We start from the raw sequence: 22,658 nt of genomic DNA on the forward strand, positions 1-22,658 counted from the left end.
ATTCCCACTACTTGTTCTGCAAACAAGTATTGTGAAGCTATGTTCTCGCCATAAGATATCTTATTTTTCTAAAAAATAATTTATTAGTTATGTAATAGTTTCATAACCAGCCTACATGGCTCTTGGAAAAACAATTATTTCAAAAGTGCTTTCAAAACGAATACATTCATAAGAGACACTTCAGTCACTGGACCGTAAAATTGTAATTAAAAGAACGAAACAAGGATGAATACTTTTTGAACAAACATTTAAGAAATGTGGTCATAAGACCGTAAAATCGCAATTACAGATCAACAAGAATGAACTATAAGAGATGGAGATGTAATGTGAACATATTAGGAGGGAGACACACTCGAATGGTTAAGCCATGTTTGCATGCTTTAATAAGATTTGCCTGTTCTCTTCACAAGCGATTATTGGAGGGACAAAACATGGAATAGCTCCTAATTTTAAAACACCTTGTCTGCGCTATTTTTGTTTTCTTTACAGTTTTAGTTAAACGTTTTGTATAACTGAAGTATAACGAAAACCCGACTTGTTTTTAAAAGTCACCACGATTCAGGAGAGGTAAAATTGAATGTCAATTGCTTGGGATTCATACTAGTCTTGGCAGAGATGGCCCCTACCCAGAATCCCAAATGTTCCAAGATTGTTGGGAACTTTTGATCAAATTATCAAATAATTTTATGCTACTGAACCCCTCCTCTCCAAAAAAAACTCCTGTATACTTGCCTGAAGTTTTGCCCTTTTTTTATTAGTGACAAAGCTTGGATTGGCTGTGTGCGTACGCAAAAACGATCTCTGCATTATTTTTTCTTTACGGTTTTAGTTAGACATTTGTGTTGTCGGGGCATAACAAAAACTGCGTAGACTTGCTTTTAAAAAAGGACCAGGAGAGGTAAAACTGAATGTACATTATTCAGGCTCTGAGTAATTCTCAGTAGTGACGTACGCAGGTAGACCCTTGGAGCCTGCTCCCCCTCTTAAATCTTAAATTTGCTCGAGTTTTTGTAGGTTTTTGTTTCAATCTTCAAATAAAACTCCAGTTTTATTATTGAATCTCCCCCCCCCCCGAAAAATTCTCTGAATACTTTTCTGATTCTCGGAATATGTAGCATTGGTTTTCTAATACTGGTCAAAGTAGTCCTTGAACCAATACTCACATCTGACGACACAGATATGCATTGTTATACTGATTTTACTCACCCAATGCAGGCACGTAGTTTTACTTTCTCTCGCTGAGCTCAAAACAAAGTACGTACCAACATTTTTCATCTAACCCTGAAATCCAAGAATGGAATTGCTTCTAATCTTATATTCCGCACTTAATGTATTTCGGTCATCAGCGACAGTACTGTCATCTTGATCATCAGCGACATCCAAGACAAGCTTTACAATTGAAAAGAAATCCACATATAGTATCTGTATTTGTGGATTCCTCTGATTGTTTTACCTGTTTTGAAATAGTACTATTTTACGCGGCAATATTTTTATATAGGCTACATTTAAATGCATCTTTAGTCCTCAGCTCCCGAACTTAACCGATTTAATGGGACCGGTTAATCTGCAGTCAAATCCGCAAATGACTCTAAATGTACTGGATTTATTATCCTTCAGCACAAAAGCACCCTTATCGGTTTGAAATTTGATGAGCTTCTAGCTACAGTAAAGTAGACTTCCTTCAAGAAATGTCAGATCACTGGCTGTTTTTGGCTTAGCTTTCGGAGGGCCTTAAAGTATTGGAAGCTAGGGGATTTTTATCGTCAAGCTACCAGGCTATCAAGGTTCCACCTCCTGTCTCGGCCGAAGGTTAGCCTCCTGTAGTTTGTGTTTGTCCTTGTTATAAGATCTTTTATGGTTATTGTGCATCTCATAGAGACATAAAGAGAGTCTGTGGCTTCGCCCCTTCCCCCTATCAATGTTTACAACACCAATTCTTACTTTATCTTTTATTCTTAGCAAAGGGAGTTCATTTGCTAAAGATGCGGATAAGAATTCAAGTTGAATCTTGTATCAGAATTTCTTGCATTAAGGTTTTTTTTAAGAAACATCGTTATGAAATCAGAAATCAGAATTCATAAAAATAAACAATTCTATTTAATGACCAAGATAGAAACTCAATTCTTCAATGCAATGATTTGCATTTGTTGAAACATTAACAATTATAGCAGATTGAGGACGAAAATGTTCTTTTAATAAAAAAATGAAGTAGATCGGGATTAAAGAGAGGCCATAGGATAAGATCTCAGAACGGCTTCAGTCGTTTCTAAGAATGATATAATACCATACATATTTTCAACCTGTATCTTGTAAACCATCCTTTTTATCCACCCCAAGTATTTTGTTAAAAATAAAGCTAAAATTATTGCTCAAAACCTTGGCTGATTAAAAATTACAGTTTACTGTAAATGTGAATAGTACCCTTTTTCTGTCATTTTAATTTCGGAAGTTCATCTCTATTTATTTTGAATTTACCCTTCTGCCGAAAGCTGTATTCAAATAAATTTAAATAAATTCAAATAAAGTCAGTGCATTGCTTTCCACCGGTTTATGCTTTTTTTAATGCTCTTTGCTTTTCAGAGACAACGTTATAGCGTTGCCTATAGTAATGGCATTAAGGCTTCATTGTTTTATTATTATTATTTTTTTCCCAGAGGCACTTCATATGGAAGAAAGGGTCGGATGAACTTTGGAGGGGGTTCATTCGATTATAAATAAGGTTTTCTAGTTCCCCTTTTTGGATTAAAAAGTAATTAGAGGGCAAGTAATCCCCCCCCACGACCTTTTTTTCCCAAATGCATCCGATGAAATTTTGAGATAGCCACTTTGTTAAAAATAGCTCAAAGATCAGGTAAAAAAAAAACAAAAAAAACTCCAAGGTCAAACAAAGCCCTCCAGGGCCAGGAGAAATAGAAACCTGTAATAAGTCACACTCAAAATGACCAGACATTACTATTAGAGAATAAATGAAACCCAAAACGAACAGAACTTAAATCTACAATTTCAGAAAAAAAATCAAACAGGCACTAACATAAATGAACAAATAAATCTTAGAACGAGTAAAACTTAAATTGAACAAGCAAATCAAGCTTAAAACGAACAAAAAATTTTCCTATTGAAGTATAATAAAACTCAAAATGAGCAAAAATTAAACAAACAGGCATAGCAAACTAATATACAATAGGCCCTAATGTAAATGAATAAATAAATCATAAAACGTGTGAAGCTTAATTTGAATATACAAATCAAGCTTGAAACGAACAAAAATCACCGCAAACAAGAGTTTGGGTTTTGCCTCCTTCTCTCACTGTAAACGTTTAAAACTTACTGTGTCTTTAGCGCTTTACTGAAAACTCTGTGTCTTGAACATGCTTGGATAGTACAAATAAAATCAAACTGAATTTTTGATTTATAATGATATTAACTGTTGAAAGGTAATCAGTTCAGGATTTAATTTCATTGTAGTTTTTATCTTAATTTTCAATGCTGTAATAACTGGAAAAGCAAATATTTGTAATATAATTCGTTTTCAGTGAAGTTTCAATGATGCAGTAGGCTTTAAATTCTTATAGTTTAGAAAGAGGGCAGTATCTAAACTTATGTTTGCAGTGAAACAACATTTATCTTGAACACTCTTAGAAAGAACTAATAAAATTAAACTGAATATTTAATATATAATGAAATTAACTGCTAAAATCTCGTTAGTTCAAAATTTAATTTTACTGTAATTTTTATGTTTATTTTCAATGTTGTAATAAGTACAAAAGAAAAAATTTGTTGTATAATTCGTTTTCAGTAAAGCATCAATGATGCAATAGGATCTAGAATTTTATAGTCAGAGTGAGAGGCAAAACCCAAACTCTTGGTTGTAGTAATTTTTGTTCTTTCAAGCTTGAATTGCCAATTCAATTTAAGGTTAACTCGTTGTCAGATTTATTTACTTATTTATATTAATACCTATTGTATGTTTGTGCGCTATGGTTGTTTGTTTAATTTATGTTCATTTTGAGTTTCATTTATACTTCAATAGTAAAATATTTTTGCTGCTTTTAAGCTTGATTTGCATATTCAATTTAAGCTTTACTCGTTTTAAGATTGATTTATTAATTTTTTGGTACATTGTTGTATATATTGTTTATCTATATATTACTTATTTAATTTCTGTTTGTTTTGAATTTCATTTATTCTTTATTAGTAATTTGTGGTTGTTTGGAGTTTGAGTTATTATTTGAATTTTTTAATTAAAAAAACTTCTTATTCAGAAAGTTTTTTTAAGATTAATCTCGGAAAATGTTTTTGGGTAAATATTTTTTTTTAACCAATCCTGGAATAGCTGAATTGGATCAGTAATATCACGTAAAAATAAAATGCCCTACAAATCCTACAACCTGAAATCCATCTCCTATGCAAAATATACAGCATCTTCGTTCAAAAACAAAAAATTAATTCTGCGAAAGCAAATTTTTCGTTTGAGATTGAACTTCTATAATACTGCTGAATCCCTAGGCAGTGAATTTTATCCCTGTTTGCTCTTATGATAGAATCCATTTTACTCAAGTAGGCATAAGGTAAATAATTTAGAAAATCCTCAAGGTTCTTACCTAAAAGATAAAGTCCATCAGCTAACGCTAGGTTTAGAATATATCTGTTGGTTGTTGTCTGCATTTTGCTGTATCGCAGGACGACGTACATAACTAACGTGTTTCCAAATATGCCAGCAAGACCAACGATAACGTAGAACATCTTCAAAGAAACAAAGGACACAAAATTAAATATAGAGCATAAAATTAAATGTACTAATAAAATCTCCAAAGCAAAAAAATTAAACCAGTAATTTGTGTTAACACTGACATTGTGGAGAATTAAAAAATATAATAAGTAAAAAAAAAAAAACGTCACGAAAATGCCACGTAAAAAACGATCTAGTGGACAAAATCATTTTGGTAAAAATAGCAGGGTGTGAAAATAACATTTTGAGGTGTTCGATGAAAACTGAAACAGCAGCCATACTGATATAAGTTTAAAAAGCGCCTTAAAAGAGTACAGTATCTTTAGCTCATTTTGGGGCGAGCTGTTTTGCTCCCATTTCTTATATTAGAACTTGTAATAACGACAAACCAAAACGTCCCTTATAACCTGAAACCAAAGTGGAGCGGAAATAGAGTTATAGAAATAAAGTATGATAGAAATAGAGTTATAAACCTAAATAAAAGGAACATAAAGTATTATCAATTAATATATGAAACCTAAAACGAACAGAATAATAATCTTTGATCCAATTAAACTTAAAACGAACACAAATTGCAGCAAAAAGGAAGGGAGCGAATGGTTCCTAAGCCTTCTAGAGGCCAGAGCGCCATTTACGCTTTGCTGAAAGCAATTTGTTTCTCGAATAGCATTATTGTCCCCGTTTGTAACAAAACTCTACTTAACATTGCCTTATATACAGCTTTCAATAGCTTTCAATAGCTTTTAATAAATCCTCCACTGCTTACTTTATGGGCTTATTCAAAGAAGCCACTAACATTTCATTTGTAATAGGAATAATTCCTATTAATTATACTAGTTATTTTTCTAGAGCCCCGTGTCATACTTCGTTTTCGATAGCAACACTGTGCCATGGTTACGATAAGATTTTCCTTAAGGTAATTGAATAAACAAGCTCAATTAGGAGATCTCATATTGATCTTAAAATCTGCAGCACACATGTCGAACCAGCATAAGCTGTGCCCAACTAATAAAGTCTTAAGTTTACTATTTGTTTGAAATATCATTAGATACTTTCGATATTATTGTAACAACTTCAGTTAGTCAATTTCACTAAGCTCTTTACATGCTCAATCCAAACAGGTAAATCTTTAAAGTGGCAGACTAAATGTCATAGATTTTCTATAATTCTATATTTTGGAAATCCTGTGGATTTCTATAAGCATGATTATAGTATGATTTACTGCAGCTTTTGAGCAAAGAGTGGTTGGCTCCTGCAGGGTCAAAGCCCCTTTTTGACAACTGATTCTAATATGCTTTTATTCAAAGTCAAAATATTGTAACCTCTACGGACTGAATTAAATTAAAAATCAAGTTTTTTTTAACTGTAAGTAAGGAGCGAAATTAAAACTTAAAACGAACAGAAATTATTCCTCTCCTCAATGAACAGAACTTAAACGAACAGAAAGGGGTAGTCCCCTCCTCAACGCCTCGCTCTTTATGCTAAAGTTTTTTTATTGTTTTGAAAAGTAGAATTGTGACAAAGAGTCAAACAATCAATAATTGTCCCCTCCTCAACGCCTCGCTCTTTACGCTAAAGTTTTTTAATTGTTTTAAAAAGTTGAGTTGTGACAAAAAGATGTAACTATTGGTATCAAAATTCCGTTTTCTAGAGTTTCAGTTACTATTGAGCCGGGTCACTCCTTACCACAGTTCGTTACCGCGAATTGTTTGATTAACAATATTTGAAAGACATCAGTGGAGTTATGAGACTGGTGTCTAGATAAATCTGCAAAAAAAAATCCCACAGAATTATTAGCGAATTGTTCCAAATTAAGTTCATTTTAGTAAATTAATTTTAGAAATATATCTAAAATATAAGTTTTTCAAAGTAAAGTTTCCAAAGCTATATTAAAAAAAGAGGAGCAGAAATAAAGTAATAAGGCAGATATGATGATAAACAGGAGTGGGGCTAATGCCCCCTAAGCTTTCTAAGGACCAGAGTTTCATTTGTTCTTCATTGAAAAGAATTTGCTTTTCGAGCAGCACCATTGCCCCCGTCCGTTACGAAATTCAACACAACCTTGTTCTTTCATTAAGACCAAAAATTCAGCTTTTATAGGGAAGGAGCGGGGTTTGCTTACTTTTAAGCCGTTTTCAGTTCATTTTTAAAACTTGTCTAGCAAAACAGGATAGGAAAATGTTTTTAAAATCCTATTAACAGATGAACCCATTTCCTGAATTTTCTTGGCTATTTGTTTAGTGGACTTAACTAAATTAGTCACTATTAACCGTATTAAACGTACCAACATATTAAACAAAAACGTACCAACACCTTTTCAAGAGGCCATGGAATGACGAACGATAAAACGTTCAAATAGGGATAAGCATATTTATTAAAAAGTGAAAACAGATACAAAAGTTTGGATATTTCCACCACATATACAACAATCCTCATTAGAAGATATACTGAGTTTATTTGCCGACGACAATCGCTGATTATGTGGTTAAAACACCCAGACTTTTGTATCTGTTTTCACTGTCTAATAAAAGTGTTTATCCCTATTTGAACGTTTATTTGATCGTGTCTGCTTTTACTATCTAATAAATGGAATTATTCCCACTTGAACATTTATTTTTTTTGCCATAAAAAGGCAGTTTGGTCTTAGAAAAAATACAAAAATTTAAGGTATTTCATCGAACGTATACCATTGAATGATAAGTAAAATTAGGTGATTAATCAGAATACCTGCACCAAAAATGTGAAATGAGCCATAAAATGAGCCAATCAGCTAATAAAGTCTTGTAGTTTTTATGCGAAGGTGCTTGCAATACTTTCACTCAATCCATATCCCTATATATTTCACGTGCTTAGTCCCAAAAGATATTACTTTAAAATACCCAAATAATTGTAATAGCGTTTCGCTTTATAACTTAGTTGGTTTAATACCGCTCTTCTAAGCATCAGGTGTTTTAGAAGGTAGTTCCTCAGTGAGATATTTCTATGAATTTTAGCAGTGTAAATTGAAAGCTGTTTGCCATGCAATTTTGAAAATTAGTCTGGGATAAATTCTGCTTCAGTTATGAAAGTGGGTGTTTTGTTTGGTGGTGATAAATGTGCTCCAAATTCGGAGAGAACTAAATAGGACTCCTATTAGTATTTCTTGCCAGATATTAATTTTTGGGAACATACAGAAATAACTACGTATGATTAAGTGAACAAAATGAACAGAAATTGAACTAAATTAAACAAATAGGAACTGAAACGAATAATCAGGTCTAACGTGAGACGAATGGAAATAACAACGAATAAAATTTTTGGAAACATACAGAAATAACTACGTATGATTAAGTGAACAAAGCAAGCAGAAACTGAACTAACTTAAACAAATAGAAACTGAAATGAATAATCAAGTCCAAAGTGAGACGAATGGAATTAATAACGAATAAAAATGGGCTACCTTGACGTTAAAGCCTCCAATATTTGGAGTGGACTTGATTCTGGCCTTATACCTTTTTTTTCTGAAGCTTGCGTATAAGGAATTCAATTTATTCGAAAATACAAGTTTTTGGCATTTTTGTTTCAGCTAAACAGCAAAAGCTTTTTCAGCAAATCTGTTTCAGCTAAACAACTTCATTGAAGTTCCTTTCAGAGACTTACGGGTATAAGTTTCAAGCTAATTGAAAACATTTTTTCAACGAATGAAAGTTCTTAAGCCGAACTGGCCAGACATGACAATGTAGCGACAATTGTATTTATTATTATTGGTGGTGGTTTTATTTGTTTTTAGTTTAGTGTTTTTTTCTTTATATCTTGTGCTGAGGACGCCTAGTTTGGATACAGGCGAAATATCCGCGTTGTTTTAGTCATTCCTCTCTACTGGCCGTAGTCTCGTTTGAGATTTTTTTTGTGGAGTTTTATCTCTCTTTGTTGTTTATTGACATTTTTTCAACCTTTATCATGTCGTATTTTCTGAGGTTTCATGCTTCCCAATTAGATATTTTTTTACTTAGGGTCTCATTGACCCATAGACTTACAACCAGAACAAAAATTGTTCGACTTGCTTTTGAACCCTTTAATGTCCTTTCACACCCCTATAGGAATGCTTCTGCATTTTAATCCTCTTGGCCCGGGCACTTATGGGTGGAGCTTCAAAGCATTTCAAACAGAATTATTTGGCCCTTTTTGGAGGCCCAGTTTTGCAAACCAATTGTTTCGCTTCATCCTTCGATTGGTTATAATAGATAGATGAGTAAATAAGAAAAAGGCTATTGGAAAAACAAGCAGAAATAAAGTTAAATAATAATTAAAACTTAAAATGAACAGAAATCACAATCGATGAATAGGTGAGATCCAAAGTGAACAGAAATTACGGTGAATAATGAAGTTAAAGCCAAAATGGATAAAAAACATGGTTGCCCCATAGGCGCACCCGAGTAGAAAACCAACCTTAGTCCGTAGTAACCGAGAACTTAAAAGCATGCTTTGAAAGAACAGTAACAGGTGAGGCAAAACCAACATTTGAACCTGATTCAGGAATGGTAACTACTATTTCGGTTAATCTTAATGACAAACGTTCGTTGCGAAAACAAATTTAGTGAAAGCAAATGGCCTGAAGCCCCATAAAAAGGGTGTTGGATTGAAATAAAAACTGCATTGTTGAAATCATCATGGCTGAAAACAACGTTTAGGAGAACTGCACTTCCCCATCTTGAATAACAAGGAAAATCACTTTTTCGCTTGGGAAACAGTAATGTGACTCCTTCTTTTTCCTATTATTCCCGCCTTTTTTCTTTTCTTAGTTGCCGCTAACGGGAAGCTGGAACCCCATAAAGAGATGTTCAAAAGCTGTCTCTGCGTACTTTTTATAAGTAAAAAACATAATATTAAAAATGGAATACAATCTTGACAAAACTTCACCTCCATGTAATAACTTTTCGATTATTGACCGTAGTCATAACTCACTAATGACGCTTTAATGACGTCATAGGTGATAGTGTTGGCTACAGAGATGGCTGCAAACTAATAAAGAACGAATCCTAGCCTATAGTAACCGAAAATTTAAAAACATGCTAAAAAACCAGTCAAGTGGAATAAAATTTCCATTTGAAGCTGATTCAAGAGTGGTAGGTCATCATTTTGATTAATTTTTATAGTAAAAGTTTGTTGCAAAAACAAATTTATGGGAATTTCGAAAGGTCGTCTAAAAACCTTAGAAAATATTTTCAGATGAAATTAAGATGCTACTATTGGAATAACCATTATCGAAATCACTACACGGGAGAGTTACAACCGCCCATCATGAACGACAAGGAAAATCACTTTTTTGCATGGGTAGCACTGATGTCTCTCCTTTCTCTTCGTTCTTTTCTTCACTGCTTGCGAGGAATTTTGAACAACATAGAGAGCTGTTTAAGGGCTCATTTGAAAAGAAATTGCTTTATCTAGTGGCTTCTGTAATAACTAAAAACATACTATTAAAATAAAAAAAATTCTGACAAAATCGTGGTTGGAACCTATTATAAGACGAAACTCGGCCCATAGTAACCCAAAATTAATTATTTGGAAAACAAATTGGATCAAAATAAAAAGTCTTTAGGAATTGTCCTGGTCGAAAACCCTAGACATGAGACTTAGAGTCTCCTGGCTTGAACAACAAGAAAAATCTCTTTTTTGTATGGGCAGCTCTGATGCATAATTTTTTCCCTCAGCTGCTAGCAGGATACTGGAATTGCAGGAATGCAGGATATTGGAACATCATAAAAAGCTGTTTATAGGATAATTTTGAAGGAAATTGCTACACTTACATACTTCTGTAATTAACAAAACCAAATATTTAAAATAATGGAGCTAAGAAGCTAGATTTAATGCAAAAACAGCTAAATGATCCCCCTCGTTCTCAAAAACTGGTGATAACTAATATAAGATTTCAGCACCCTGTTTTTATGTTGAATCGTTTATTTTTAAAGTTTAAAAAACACTATTTTTCCGATTAATTTAAAAAAAAGTTGGAAAAAGTATTGTGTCACAGAAAATTAAAGAGCCATTTGAAACCTAAGACACGCAAAAAAAAAATTTAAACTTAAAGCAAACAGAATGAACCCTGCTTGAGCGTCCTGTGGTGGCGCAGTGGGTTTGACCTTAGCTTGGTAATACGGGACCCAGAGATCGAATCATGCTGCAGTAATGCACTGCAGGGCCGACGCAGGGACCTTAGTAGTCAAAAAGCGTCGTTAATCTGATACAATACAATACCCTGCTTGAGTTTTGCTCCCATCACTACTAGATCCATCTTGTAAATTTACAGCAATGTTTAAGACACTGCTGTGGTTTTGGCTCGTCTGCAAACTAAACCAATAAAATACTCAATAAATATGTATATTGTGGTGCACATGAAAGGAGTCATAGGTAAACTTGTTGCCATCAAAATGAGCTGCAGACTTCTCTTAAGTTGAGCTAACAGCACATCGTAAAAAAAAAAAAAAAATTAAGTAAATCTATCTTACTATGCTGTACTTCTTTAATTGGTAATTAGAAGTTGGAATAATCTTGATCAGAGTTTAAAAAATTACAGTGATATTTCTTTATTCAACAGTGAATTAAAAGAAATCCTTTTTACTAAGTATGAACTTTAGTTCTTTTGTTTATTATTTTGTTTTTGAGGTGGGGGCTGTGTGTAAATAAACAATTCGGTAATGTGTTCTGGCCTCCAGGGGTATGATTTTATTAGTATTGTTGAATTTGTTTGTTGAAAGGCTTGTGGTGCAGATTAGGTCGTACTATTGGTTTCATAAATAATTTTGTTTCTCTGTCCTGTATTATTTTCTAATTTAGTTTTGCCGCCCCTGTTATTACTATTATTACTGCTTCTGTTTCGGTTTAAAAATAAATATTTTCTCTCTCTAGAAAAAAATTGCCTCCGCCGAATACAACCATGTTTCTTCTGTAGGCTATTTATATTAACCTTTGTGCACACCAAAAAGGTAATACAACTAAAACTAGGCCACAAACTTGTTACATAGAAGCACAATAACAATCCGCTGGAATTTTTCCTCCCAGCTGCACAGCTGAGAAGCTGTGCAGAAAAGAAATACACTCTTTGGTTGAAAAACTCTTTAAAACCGTCTCAAATCATTGGTGATGGTAATTTTTAAAAAAAGTGTGACATATATTTACTATGTATTAGTATTTTGAAAATATGACAGTTTTTTGAAAAAAGGATATTTAAGAGAATTTAAGAAAAGGGGCCTGAAATCCCTCAGAAACAACGTACAACTAACATAAAATGCCACCATCAAAATTATCATTGCCAAAAATAATTAATTAGAGGAAATTAATAATAATAAATTAATCAGAAATTATTAATTTACAGCCCCGTAGCTTGAACAGAAAAGGAAATCATATTTTGTTTATGGGTAGCACAAAGATGTCTCATTGTTTCCAAGGAGTAGGTGTATTGAATAGGTGTTTCTAGAATAGTAGGAGATGACTTGTTTGGACGGACATAAAAAACCCTTTTTTAAAATGGATCAGATGACAGCAGATTTTGGGAAATGGATCTACAAAGGATTAGCTGACAGTATCCAGAATTAGTCTGTATTCAAAGAAGGTATGCTGTTGGCAATACCTAGCCTAAGGATTAGGAAAAGAGATGAAAGCCAAGCAAATAAGGATTGATGAAATCCTAGAAGTTGGTGAAGAGGGTTTGCTCGAATATGCTAGACAAAAGAAAGATCAATACTGGCACTATCTCCGAAGACAAACACTATCCTGCAAAAACAGGGATAGCCTAATGAAACTGGATGGTTTTGGTGTTTATTATGTTTAGAACATACCTACATACCGTCAACAATCGACAACCCGCAAAATTTAAACCCCTTTTCCTAACCCTGTCAAATTTGAGGTCCAATTGGCTCCCGGAAAAACATCTGAAAGATTCAGTTCCATCTTCTTATTTTGATAATTTTGATACACATAGTATCTTTTGATATACCTCCACCTTCGTCCCTCTACTCCAAACAGAAAGTCAACTTGGCCCCTCAAAATTCCCAAAAACACTCCTTGCCATTCGAAAGTTGACACACTATTTTGATAGTTTGTTTACAAATTGTGTCTTTCGATTTACCTCACTACTTCACTGGGAGTAAATTCTAAGTTTCCCAAAATTTAATACCATAAAACTTTTAGCTTATAAAACGTTTTAATACCATGAAACTTTTAATAACATAATAACATTAAAATGACATAAAATTTTTAACCCTCTCACAATTTTCTCCTAAGACAAATGTGAAGTTTCCTTACTATCCGTCCCCCATATACCCCTGAGAGTTTCAACCCTATCATCCCAGTAATTCCCAAAATAGTGTAGACATGCTATTTTGATAACTTGCCACGCATAGTGTCATTTGATTTACATTCCCACAACCAAGCACAAACTAAAAAGCTTGACTCCTTTCCTCAAGCCATTCCCCATATTTGGTAAAATAACTGTTTTGAGAATTTCTTAAACCGCATTGGCCTGCCATAACATAAAAAAAGAAAAATGATAAAATGAGGTTTTTAAAGGTCAAATGAAAATACTGAAGAAAACGCGGTTCATATTTGGCAGTTCATATTTTATTTGGATTTTATGCAAATCGCAGATATTGGCGAATAACTCACTTTATTGTTGTTTTTGGTATTTGATTTTAATTGAATTAATTTTTCAATTTTCGGTCTTTTATTTTTTTTCTGGCAGTTTCATTTATTAGTTTTGTTGTACTTTCCGTGTTGGTTTTTTGGGACTTACTTTTTCTTTGATCATACTATTTTGTTTCGCGTCGAAGAAGAGAGGCGGTTGTTCTCTCGAAATATTTGCTTTTTTTGTGTTTTATTCAGTATTTACGTTTGGCCTTTAAAAACCCCATTATTGATCGTTTTCGTTTTTTCTTTCTTTATGAGCTGTTTTGATAACTTGGATGTGGAAAGTGTCATTCAATTTACCTACTCTAAAACCCTTCAAGTCGAAATTCAAGTTTTAATTGGCGTCCTAAAACCTACTGAAAGTCTGAGCTTGATCCCCTGAGCCCTTTTTGAGATACTGAAGATGATTTATTTTGACAACCTGCGAATGAATAGCGTCTGTCGATTTACATTGCTACTTCACCATAAATAGACCCAGATTCCATAAGGGCTAATAGTGCCAAAACTCTTAGGTGGTAAAAATCCTTAGCTCCAATCCTCAACAATAGTTGAGGTTCACATGGCCTCAATGCTCTGCTCTTAAACATTTTTTCAATATGAAAAACATGGGTGTGACATATGCTGGAATGACACATGGATGTAACATATTTTGAAAATAAAAGTAGTTGCAGATACATTTGCTGATTTGATTAAGTATTCATGTCAATTTTGGAGTAAACCCTGGAAAATTATGGTAAACCTCGGCCTAGGAAACGATTTCTAAGAGTTCAAAGCTGATTGAACCAGCTTCAAATGGGAAAGTGGATGAATATGTTGAGAAGACACGGTGAGCGTCCGATGGTTGCAAGCAGCCATACATTGCACTTCCGGCCAAAGGCAGAGAATCAGAGATCAGTACCTGAGCTACACACACCATTGGTCAACATTCGAAAAAGCGAAAGTTTTTTGTACTAAATCTATCTATGAGAAATTGGTAAGTTATGCAACTTAGGGCTATTGGCCCTAGGACTGTGTGAGTCATTCCGACAAAAGAGGCACATTTATGGGATCTTTTAACACTTTTGAACAAAATAACTATCTCTGAGTTTTGATACAGTACCATGGAGAGTCACAGAACACCCGGAGGCAAAAAAGGGTAAGGGAAGGCAGGCTGTTTATCCTTTAGTCACTTTTGGAACTTAAAAGGGCTTTAGAAATTGTCATTTCCAACCAAATAAAATCCCTTTCAAGTTACTACAACAGCACCCTCCATACAAAGTAGCCACAAGAAAACTAATGAATATTCTGATGTACTAATGTACAAATGAACAGATGCAAGAAACGCCTCCGTTTCCTACCCATACTATTGCAATAATAGCTAGACACATATCAGTTTGCTTATGGCCCCCAGTCCTTTGTGAATACAAAATTTCCAGAAAATTCAATACGAGTCTTAAATTTCATTAAGAAACAAAAAGCTTGGAATTTGAGATTTCCAAGTTTTTTCACCAAGAAGTTTGAAAGCTATTCGTTTTTTATTTTTTTATGCTTGGAGGTGAATGGAGTTCGTCCGAATGAGGCAGACTCTGTCTGCTGACGCCGTACCTATGGATATGGGTTTTCTTCCCTAACTAAACACTCTGATCAGGACGGCCGCAACCTCATGTGGCGGGTGGATCCCACCCTGGGAATCTCAGTACCAAGGTTTAACCTAGCTCTAATCAGATTCCAGGCCTAGGATCGGTTGGGCTAGTGACCCTCCACCCGAAAATTAAGTGCTACGAAAAGTGAAAACATAGCCTCGGACCCGGATTCCCTTTTAAGATCTCGACCATCGCGCGTCAACAAACATGCTGACGACGTCAGAAAGACTGACAGACTAAACCTTACGCACCAAAGGCGGCTACAGACAGCAACCTGGAATGTCTTGACTCTGAATGCACCTGCGTCAAAGAACCTACTCTCCGAAGAAATTTGCAAGAATAAATTACCGATTGCAGTCTTACAGAAACCCATCTTACCGGAAGTTGAGAAGAGCGAGTAGGCAACAGTGACTCATTAGTCTGGTCTGGAGTAAGCACTAGAAAGAATGTCATTGGCCTCTCGTTAAATAGCCTTAAAAGAAAGGCCTTACTTTTACACGAGGCTGTATCTGACAGATTAATTAAGGTCCATTTTTGACACAAGCATGGCAAGATGACAGTCATCGTATGTTATGCCACCAACCAACGATTCTGATGATGTGACTAAGGAGGTTTTCTACTCTGCTTTGTCCATATTCCTTGTGACAGTGCCCCCCAAGATATAATTGTTCTCCTTTGCGAATTCAATGTGACAGTGCGTGATGATATGGGTGTATGACGTGGCATAGTTGGCCCTGTATTCCCTGACCCACTTAACGACAATGGACTTCGCCTAATTGAACTGTGGCAATCTCACGACCTTTGCATCGCAAACACCTACTTCCAATGTGAAACTATTCATCAGTACACGTGGTATAGTAACGGCGGTTGTAAAAAGGAGACGATCTCCGGCTCCGCCTCCATGCGCAACGATCGAAATGAAAACCCGTTGCTGCAGATGTTGGGAAACCAAAGGAGCTGGATGCTCGCCAGAAGTACAGAGTTGAGGTATCGAATCGCTTCGAACCTCTCGGCTCACTTAATAGCTGCGAAGATCTCTAGAAGCATTTCAAATCGCAGACCAGTGAAGCAGCACAATTAATGCTTGGCAAGAGACGGAAGGAAATACTTCTTCGGGGAACGACCTCATATCGAAGGCTAAATGGAGTGCAGAACAGACTCATTCACCGGAATAGAGCCCAGTTTGTTGCAAGGAAAGCCGATGAAATCAAGCTAGCTGCAAAAAAGAAAGACATGGGTAGCCTATTCAAGCATCTCCGAGACCTCACGGAAATTAAAACTCCAACCTTGGGTCCCGTCCTGTCCAGGAATGGAACACTTTTTTCTGATGAAGGTTCTTGTCTTGAGGGATGGAAGGACCACTTCTCTTCGCTCCTCAACAGTAGTAACCCGTCTTTGCCTCCTAATGATAGTTTCAGCCAAACTTGTAGTCAAAGACCTGAACCAAATGCCCCTCCAGACGTGCCTTTCAGCTCCTCAGAAATTGGGTATGCATTAAAAAAGCTCAAGAATAATAAAGCTGCTGGTATCTGCGGCCTAAGCTCAGAACTGCTAAAATATGGAGGTCCTGCAATCCTCCTGTTTCCCCTCACCCTGTTCTCTACAATCTGCCAAACAGAGATAATTCCCAAGGATTGAAGGAAGGGTGACATCATTCCCTTATGAAAGAGGAAAGGCTCAAGAAGTTACTACTCCAACTGCCGTGGAATAACCCTTCTGTCAGTCCCTGGCAAACTCTTTTCAATGGTCTTGCTGGATCGATGTCAGAATATCATTCGAAAAATCCGGCGACCGGAGCAAGCTGGTTTTGTTTCGGACCGTTTAACCATGGAGCATATTTTTATAATTTGACAAATAGCAGAGAAGACCACACAGAGTTTCAACAGAAGGCATTTATTGCCTTGGTTGACTTTCGTGCTGCATTTGACTCAGTTAATCGAGAAGCTCTTTGGTGGATTCTAGAGTTGCTTACCGACCCGAGAAATATTGCCAACTTCTCAAGCCACTATACCATGGGACGGAGAGCTATGTACAAGTAAATGGTTTGCACAGCCCGTTCTCTCAAATCACGAAAAGGGTGCGCCAAGAATGTGCAGTGGCCCCAGAGCCCTTCAATGTCATCGTATATTACATTACGACTAAACCACTTCACATCTCAACTTTGGGCTCAAATTCGGAGATCGTGCCATCACAGATGTTAATTTTGCCGATGACTTGGCCATTCTGGCAGACTACATGGAGCAGCTGCTGGAAGCGCTGGAAGCTCCACTGGCATCGAAGTTGCTCAAGACTTCACCTACCTGGGCTCCATAATTTCTTCACATGGCTCGCTTCTTCCCAAACTGCAAGCGAAAAAAATCCAAAGCGTCTTCTGTCATGGGCAGACTGAATCGTCCCCTCTGGCGAAAACCGAACGTCAGTCATACAACGAAACTGTGGATCTTCAACGTTTTAGTCGGGTCTGTGATGTTTTACGAAGCTGAGATATAGCAAGCATCAGCTGCAACCCTCGAGAAAATCGACATATTTCATGCAAAAAGCCTAGGAGGATTGAGGGCATACGATGGTCCGACTTCGTCAGAAATGAGAAGCTTTTGCAGCTCACAAAGCAGTCTCAGTTTTCAACTTAAGCAGCCGAGTGAACCTTACGATGGTTCGGGCACCTGCTTCGAATGCCACCACAGCTACCCGCAAAGACGATCTATGATTCCAACCCTATCAAAGCCGGTTGGAAGCGACCTCGTGGCCGACCAAAGAAACTTTGGCCCGACAGCCGGTCCGAGTTCTTGACGATGGCGAACATCAGACAGGGCGAAGAGAAAATACTCGCCATGGACCGAAGCGGATGGAGGAGGCAGACGTCACTCTCTACGCCTAGCAGCGTCCAGCAGGAGACTTAACTTAAATAAGTCAAGTCAACGAGAAAATTCCATGTTTTACATAAATTTGGTATTACCTGCTCTTTAGAAGTTCATTTACGGAAAAAAGACAGTTTAATTCTGTTTCCCCGTTCAAAATATTTGTTAGGTTAAACTCATTTGCTAGGTGTAAAATCATTGGAAATTTAGAAAAATTCACTATAAAAAGAAATTACAAAACCATGTAGTGTTGCTCCGAAACCCGATTAGCTCTTTTTGTTAACTATTTTATAATTTTGAGTGTTTTGAGGAATTTAACGGAAAATTTTTATAATTTTTCTTAACAAGTGGATAACAGAATTTCTTCCATTACAAATGATTGTTACTTACACATAATATTACTCGGTCGAATCCGATAGTTTTTGGCGGTTGAAAAGTTGGGTCAACTTCATTCGTCGTATTTAGCATTTCTACAAAGCAGTTGTCTATTGATAAGTTGTTATACGGATCATTGAGATCTGAGACGCCAAGTACATTTGCCGTAGTATCTTCTTCCATGAAGTACCTTAAAAATAACTTCGACATCAGAATGAAACAAGCCTATTAAATTCCGTTTTCCAAGGACAAATATATAATTCTTTTTTTGGTGTTTAAATATGTTGATAAATAATAAGTTATAATCAAATACACAAATGGATTCATACCGTGTTTAGGATTTGATTAACATATCTTTTTTGTTTTTTGTTTTTTCAGTCAGTTGTATATGGTAGATCATAGTAAAACGACTTGCTCAACAAAAAAATTTGTTCTGCCCCAAGTCTAGCATCCTAAGGAAGAAATACAAAAGATTTTGCTAAATAAAATGTTCATTCAAAGCTTGAAAAACAAAATTTGAATAGCCTATGTATTTCCACTTATCTTGGTGATATGAAATTACAATGTGATACACAGATCAGACTATATATTTTGAAGGTATTCGTAACTTCAAGTCAATCAATAATTTTCACCTCTGGAAAAAATCCTTTGAGGTTACACAACTGCTACCTGAAGCCTGGTTAAGTAGGTATTTCCCATTTTAGCTCTTTTTTCTTTTAATGATGATGAATTTTTTGCACATCTTTGGTTAATAATTTATTTTTGAGTGATTTTTCTTTTATTAGGAAATATTACATTGCCACAAAATAATGCCCTGTTGAGATAGCACTGTTGGATATAGCAAACATAACAATTAACTCTTTGAAAAATAATAAATAGTTGAATAAAAGAGCAAAATTGGTGGAGAGAAGACTGGCCAAAAAAAAAGAAATGCTCTGCAAGTAGTTTGCGGAAAGTGGCCCCGACCTAGGCAAACAAACAAAACCAAAAATATGACATAAGATATTCTTATTCTCATTCATCAATGCGGATAAATGATGATCAGTTACTTCTTTTTTAAATTACACTGAATATGGTAGATGATCCAGTTAGAATTTTGTGTCTCAAAGAATATCTATTTGTGATTAGCAGCATTTGATAACTAATTGAGAGTGTAAACCTTTTGGAACTAACAGAGGGAAGTTGATACAAAATAAAATTTCTAAGAATCGATGAAGAAGACTGAATAAACAGAGACATCTTGTTGTAAAAGTTACTTAGGTTTTTGTAATTTAAAATGGCATATCGCGGTATTTAAATATTTTGTAATTTTTTAGGTTCAACATATTGAAAGAAAAAACATACTTTTTCTGATGCAATTTTAAGTTTTAGCAGTAGAAGTGAAAAAATGTAAGCATTCCCACTGCTTTATTTTGATGCATCTGTATTCACATTCCTTTTGACCAAAATTAGACAAAAGAGGTCAAGAATACACAAAAAAGACCGAAATTGCGTCAAATGTAGTCAAGATTGCTGTTTATATCTCCTAGCTTTTTTCGTGGGCCTAAGAATCAACTATTTGATACTTTGGGTTCTATAAGAAACAGGTAACCTGAAAATACCAATATGTCGTCGAAGCCAAACCGCTTATGCCCGAGATTGACCGAATTGGAAGCGTGACAGCAGAAATCGTCACCAAAAACTTCAAGAAATGTCATTGAAAATGCACATGTTGGCCGTCCTAGCCGAGTCTTTAGCACGCTAGAATGGAATTCCTTAGTCCGTGAGGTTCGAGACCTGGTTATTTTGTTTCGAACGGAGGTCAGTGGCGTGACTTTGTAAGCTCAGTCAGAGACGACCCAGCTCTAAATGGGTGCCTGGAGTTACCTGGGCAAGGCAAAATGGAAGAATATACGAAAGTACATAATGGCTGGCCACCAGACCCCTGTTGCTCTTCATGGCTGAAGGGTCATGAAACGGAGATTAGCACCGGCAGCAGAGACTGTAAAGTCCAGTGAAGTATTTTTACCTTCACCTCTTTTTTATTTTTAAATGATCGAACTAAGATCGCAAGATATGTAGCAGACAAAAACACCAGTAAGAAAAAAAAATTCATAAGTAAATATACATTTAGTCTGATCTTTATAGTTCTAAATTTAAAGAAAAAAAAAAGTTTTTTTCGCGGAACTAAAGAACAACTTTGAAACTTAAAATGAGCAAAAAATATTGTTTCGCCAATTACATAAAATATATATGTAAAGCTAGTTCAAATAAACTGACTTGCGACATTTTTCAATACCTGTAGAATTCTGAAAATTAGCGATTCGCTGAAGACACAAGACCGACTCAAAGAAAAAACAAGCTTTTTCTTAGAAGAAAAAAATTCTATGACTAGACTGCAGAAAATTAAAAGCTAATTCATTAATCTCTCATTAGCCCTTCAGCGACCATAATATTGATAGCTTTTTAGAATACAATTATAATTGTCTCGAAACATAAGAAAGCTCAGTTTTCAGTAAAACGTTTTCAGAATTTTTTTATTTTTCAGTATAACTTTTAGAATTCTACAGATTTAGGAAAATGTCACTAGTCAGTTTATTTGAAATAGATTTGTAGATATATCTCGCGTAATCAGTGAAGCAACAATTTTTGTTCATTTTAAGTTTCAACTTTACTCTTTGCTTCTCTGTAAGATTCTTTTTTTAATTGGCCTTTTCTCACTTTTTTCTAAGCATACAGAATAAACCGTACAAAAGATTCTTTGTTTAATTTTGCCGATAAAACTAAACTAGTCAACATGATTTTTACTGTATACATTGTACTATCGTATAGCTTTGTACCGTAAATAAAAAGTTTGAGGGGTATGTTGTTTTCTTTAAGAATTTTCACGTAGAATATTTAATTATTTTAATAAAAATGAAAGTAGATAAATAACACTCTATTATTTAGGTAGTCTTTGATCAAAAGCACGCTTTTTTAGTTTTCACTTACCAAAAGGCTTCAGAGAAGGAGTTTTTAATTGGGGGAGCTGTAAACCTCTGGTTAAGAATGTTTGACCATGGAGAGTACCCTAATATGATTCCTATCCTTTCAATAATAGCACTAAAAAGTGCTATATGGCAGGTCGGAACTTTATGAAAGATTATGAAGAGGATTTGCAAGAGAAACACTTATTTTTATTAATGGTTAATTACCACAATGTGCTTCATAAATACCATATGGCAGTGAGACAATTTATGGAGGAGTTATAGCGACAAATTAATAAAGAAAAATTATGTTTTTCTATTTACAGGTAATTACCACAGTCTATGTATCAGTCTTTTTTGATAACCTACTTCATCTAAATCCAGCCAAAATACCCATATTCATGGGTCTCCAAACAACATTCAGACATGCTCAAGACTTTCAAACTTCTGGGGTATTTGGGATTTTAAACCATCAGAAATCACTTGACTCTTAGAATTTGTATTCTCCAGTATTTTAACTCTATTGGGGCAAAAATTTAGGTTTTGTGGCTCAAATGACAAAAAATACCAACTTTCTGTGGTTGGTGAAGAGAGCACAATCAAAACCTTCTGTTTAGGGTTTTAGACAACCAAAAAACTGATTGAATACCTTGGAATTCCCATGCTTTGGCATTTTGACTTTCTTTGGACAAAAATTGCTGCCTCATAGAATATATCAACAGAAAACACCACTCTACTGGGGTTTGTCCAGTTGGGGGCTTAAAACATTCTGTATAGGGTTTTACACGACGAAGAATCTATTGGCTATCTTAGTATTTTTATTCTCTGGCATTTTGACTTTCTTTGGGCAAAAATTGATGCATCTCAGAAAATAACAGAAAAAAACACCACTCTAAAGGGGTTAGTTAATTTGGGGGCTAAAATCCTTTGCATAAGTTACACAGTGTTTTACACGATGAAGAATTTATTGAATATCGTAGTATTTCCATTTTCTGGCATTTTGACTTTCTTTGGGCAAACATTGTGCATAATAGAACATAACAGAAGAAAAATCCACTTTACTAGGGTTTGACAAGTTGGGGGCCAAAAACCTTCGGTATAGGGTTTTATAAAATGACAAATCTAATGGCTATATTAGTAGTTTCAGTAACTGGCATTTTGGCTTTCATTGGGTAAAAATTGATGAATCTTAGAACATAACAGCAGAAAACACAACTCTACTGGGGTTTGTCAAATGGGGGGCTAAAACTTTCTTTATAAGTTACACAGTGTTTTACACGATGAAGACTCTATTGGCTATCTTCGTATTTCTATTCTCTGGTATTTCGACCTTCTTAGAGCAAAAATTGATGCATCTTAGAACATAACAGGAGAAAACACTTACTGGTGTTTGTCAAGTTGTGGACTAAAATCCTTCTGTACAGGATTTTACACAAAGGAAAATCTATCGGGTTTAGATTTAAGATTT

At 35.2% G+C, this 22,658-nt stretch overlaps 1 protein-coding gene across 3 annotated transcripts in view; it reads right to left on the reverse strand.

The window, feature by feature from the left end:
* Positions 1-22,658, reverse strand: part of LOC136025958 (somatostatin receptor type 2-like) — a 170,453-nt gene that overhangs the window by 78,606 nt on the left and 69,189 nt on the right. For all 3 annotated transcript variants that reach the window (XM_065702069.1, XM_065702068.1, XM_065702070.1), the window contains 2 exons: positions 18,261-18,435; positions 4,602-4,743 (listed from right to left, as the gene is read on the reverse strand). In XM_065702069.1, the coding sequence (XP_065558141.1) occupies positions 4,602-4,743; positions 18,261-18,428 (310 nt within the window). In that variant the 5' untranslated portion in view covers positions 18,429-18,435. The remainder of the gene's footprint in view (positions 1-4,601; positions 4,744-18,260; positions 18,436-22,658) is intronic.

This window comes from Artemia franciscana, chromosome 4 (genome assembly GCF_032884065.1).
Source record: "Artemia franciscana chromosome 4, ASM3288406v1, whole genome shotgun sequence".
Taxonomy (NCBI): Eukaryota; Metazoa; Arthropoda; class Branchiopoda; order Anostraca; family Artemiidae; genus Artemia; species Artemia franciscana.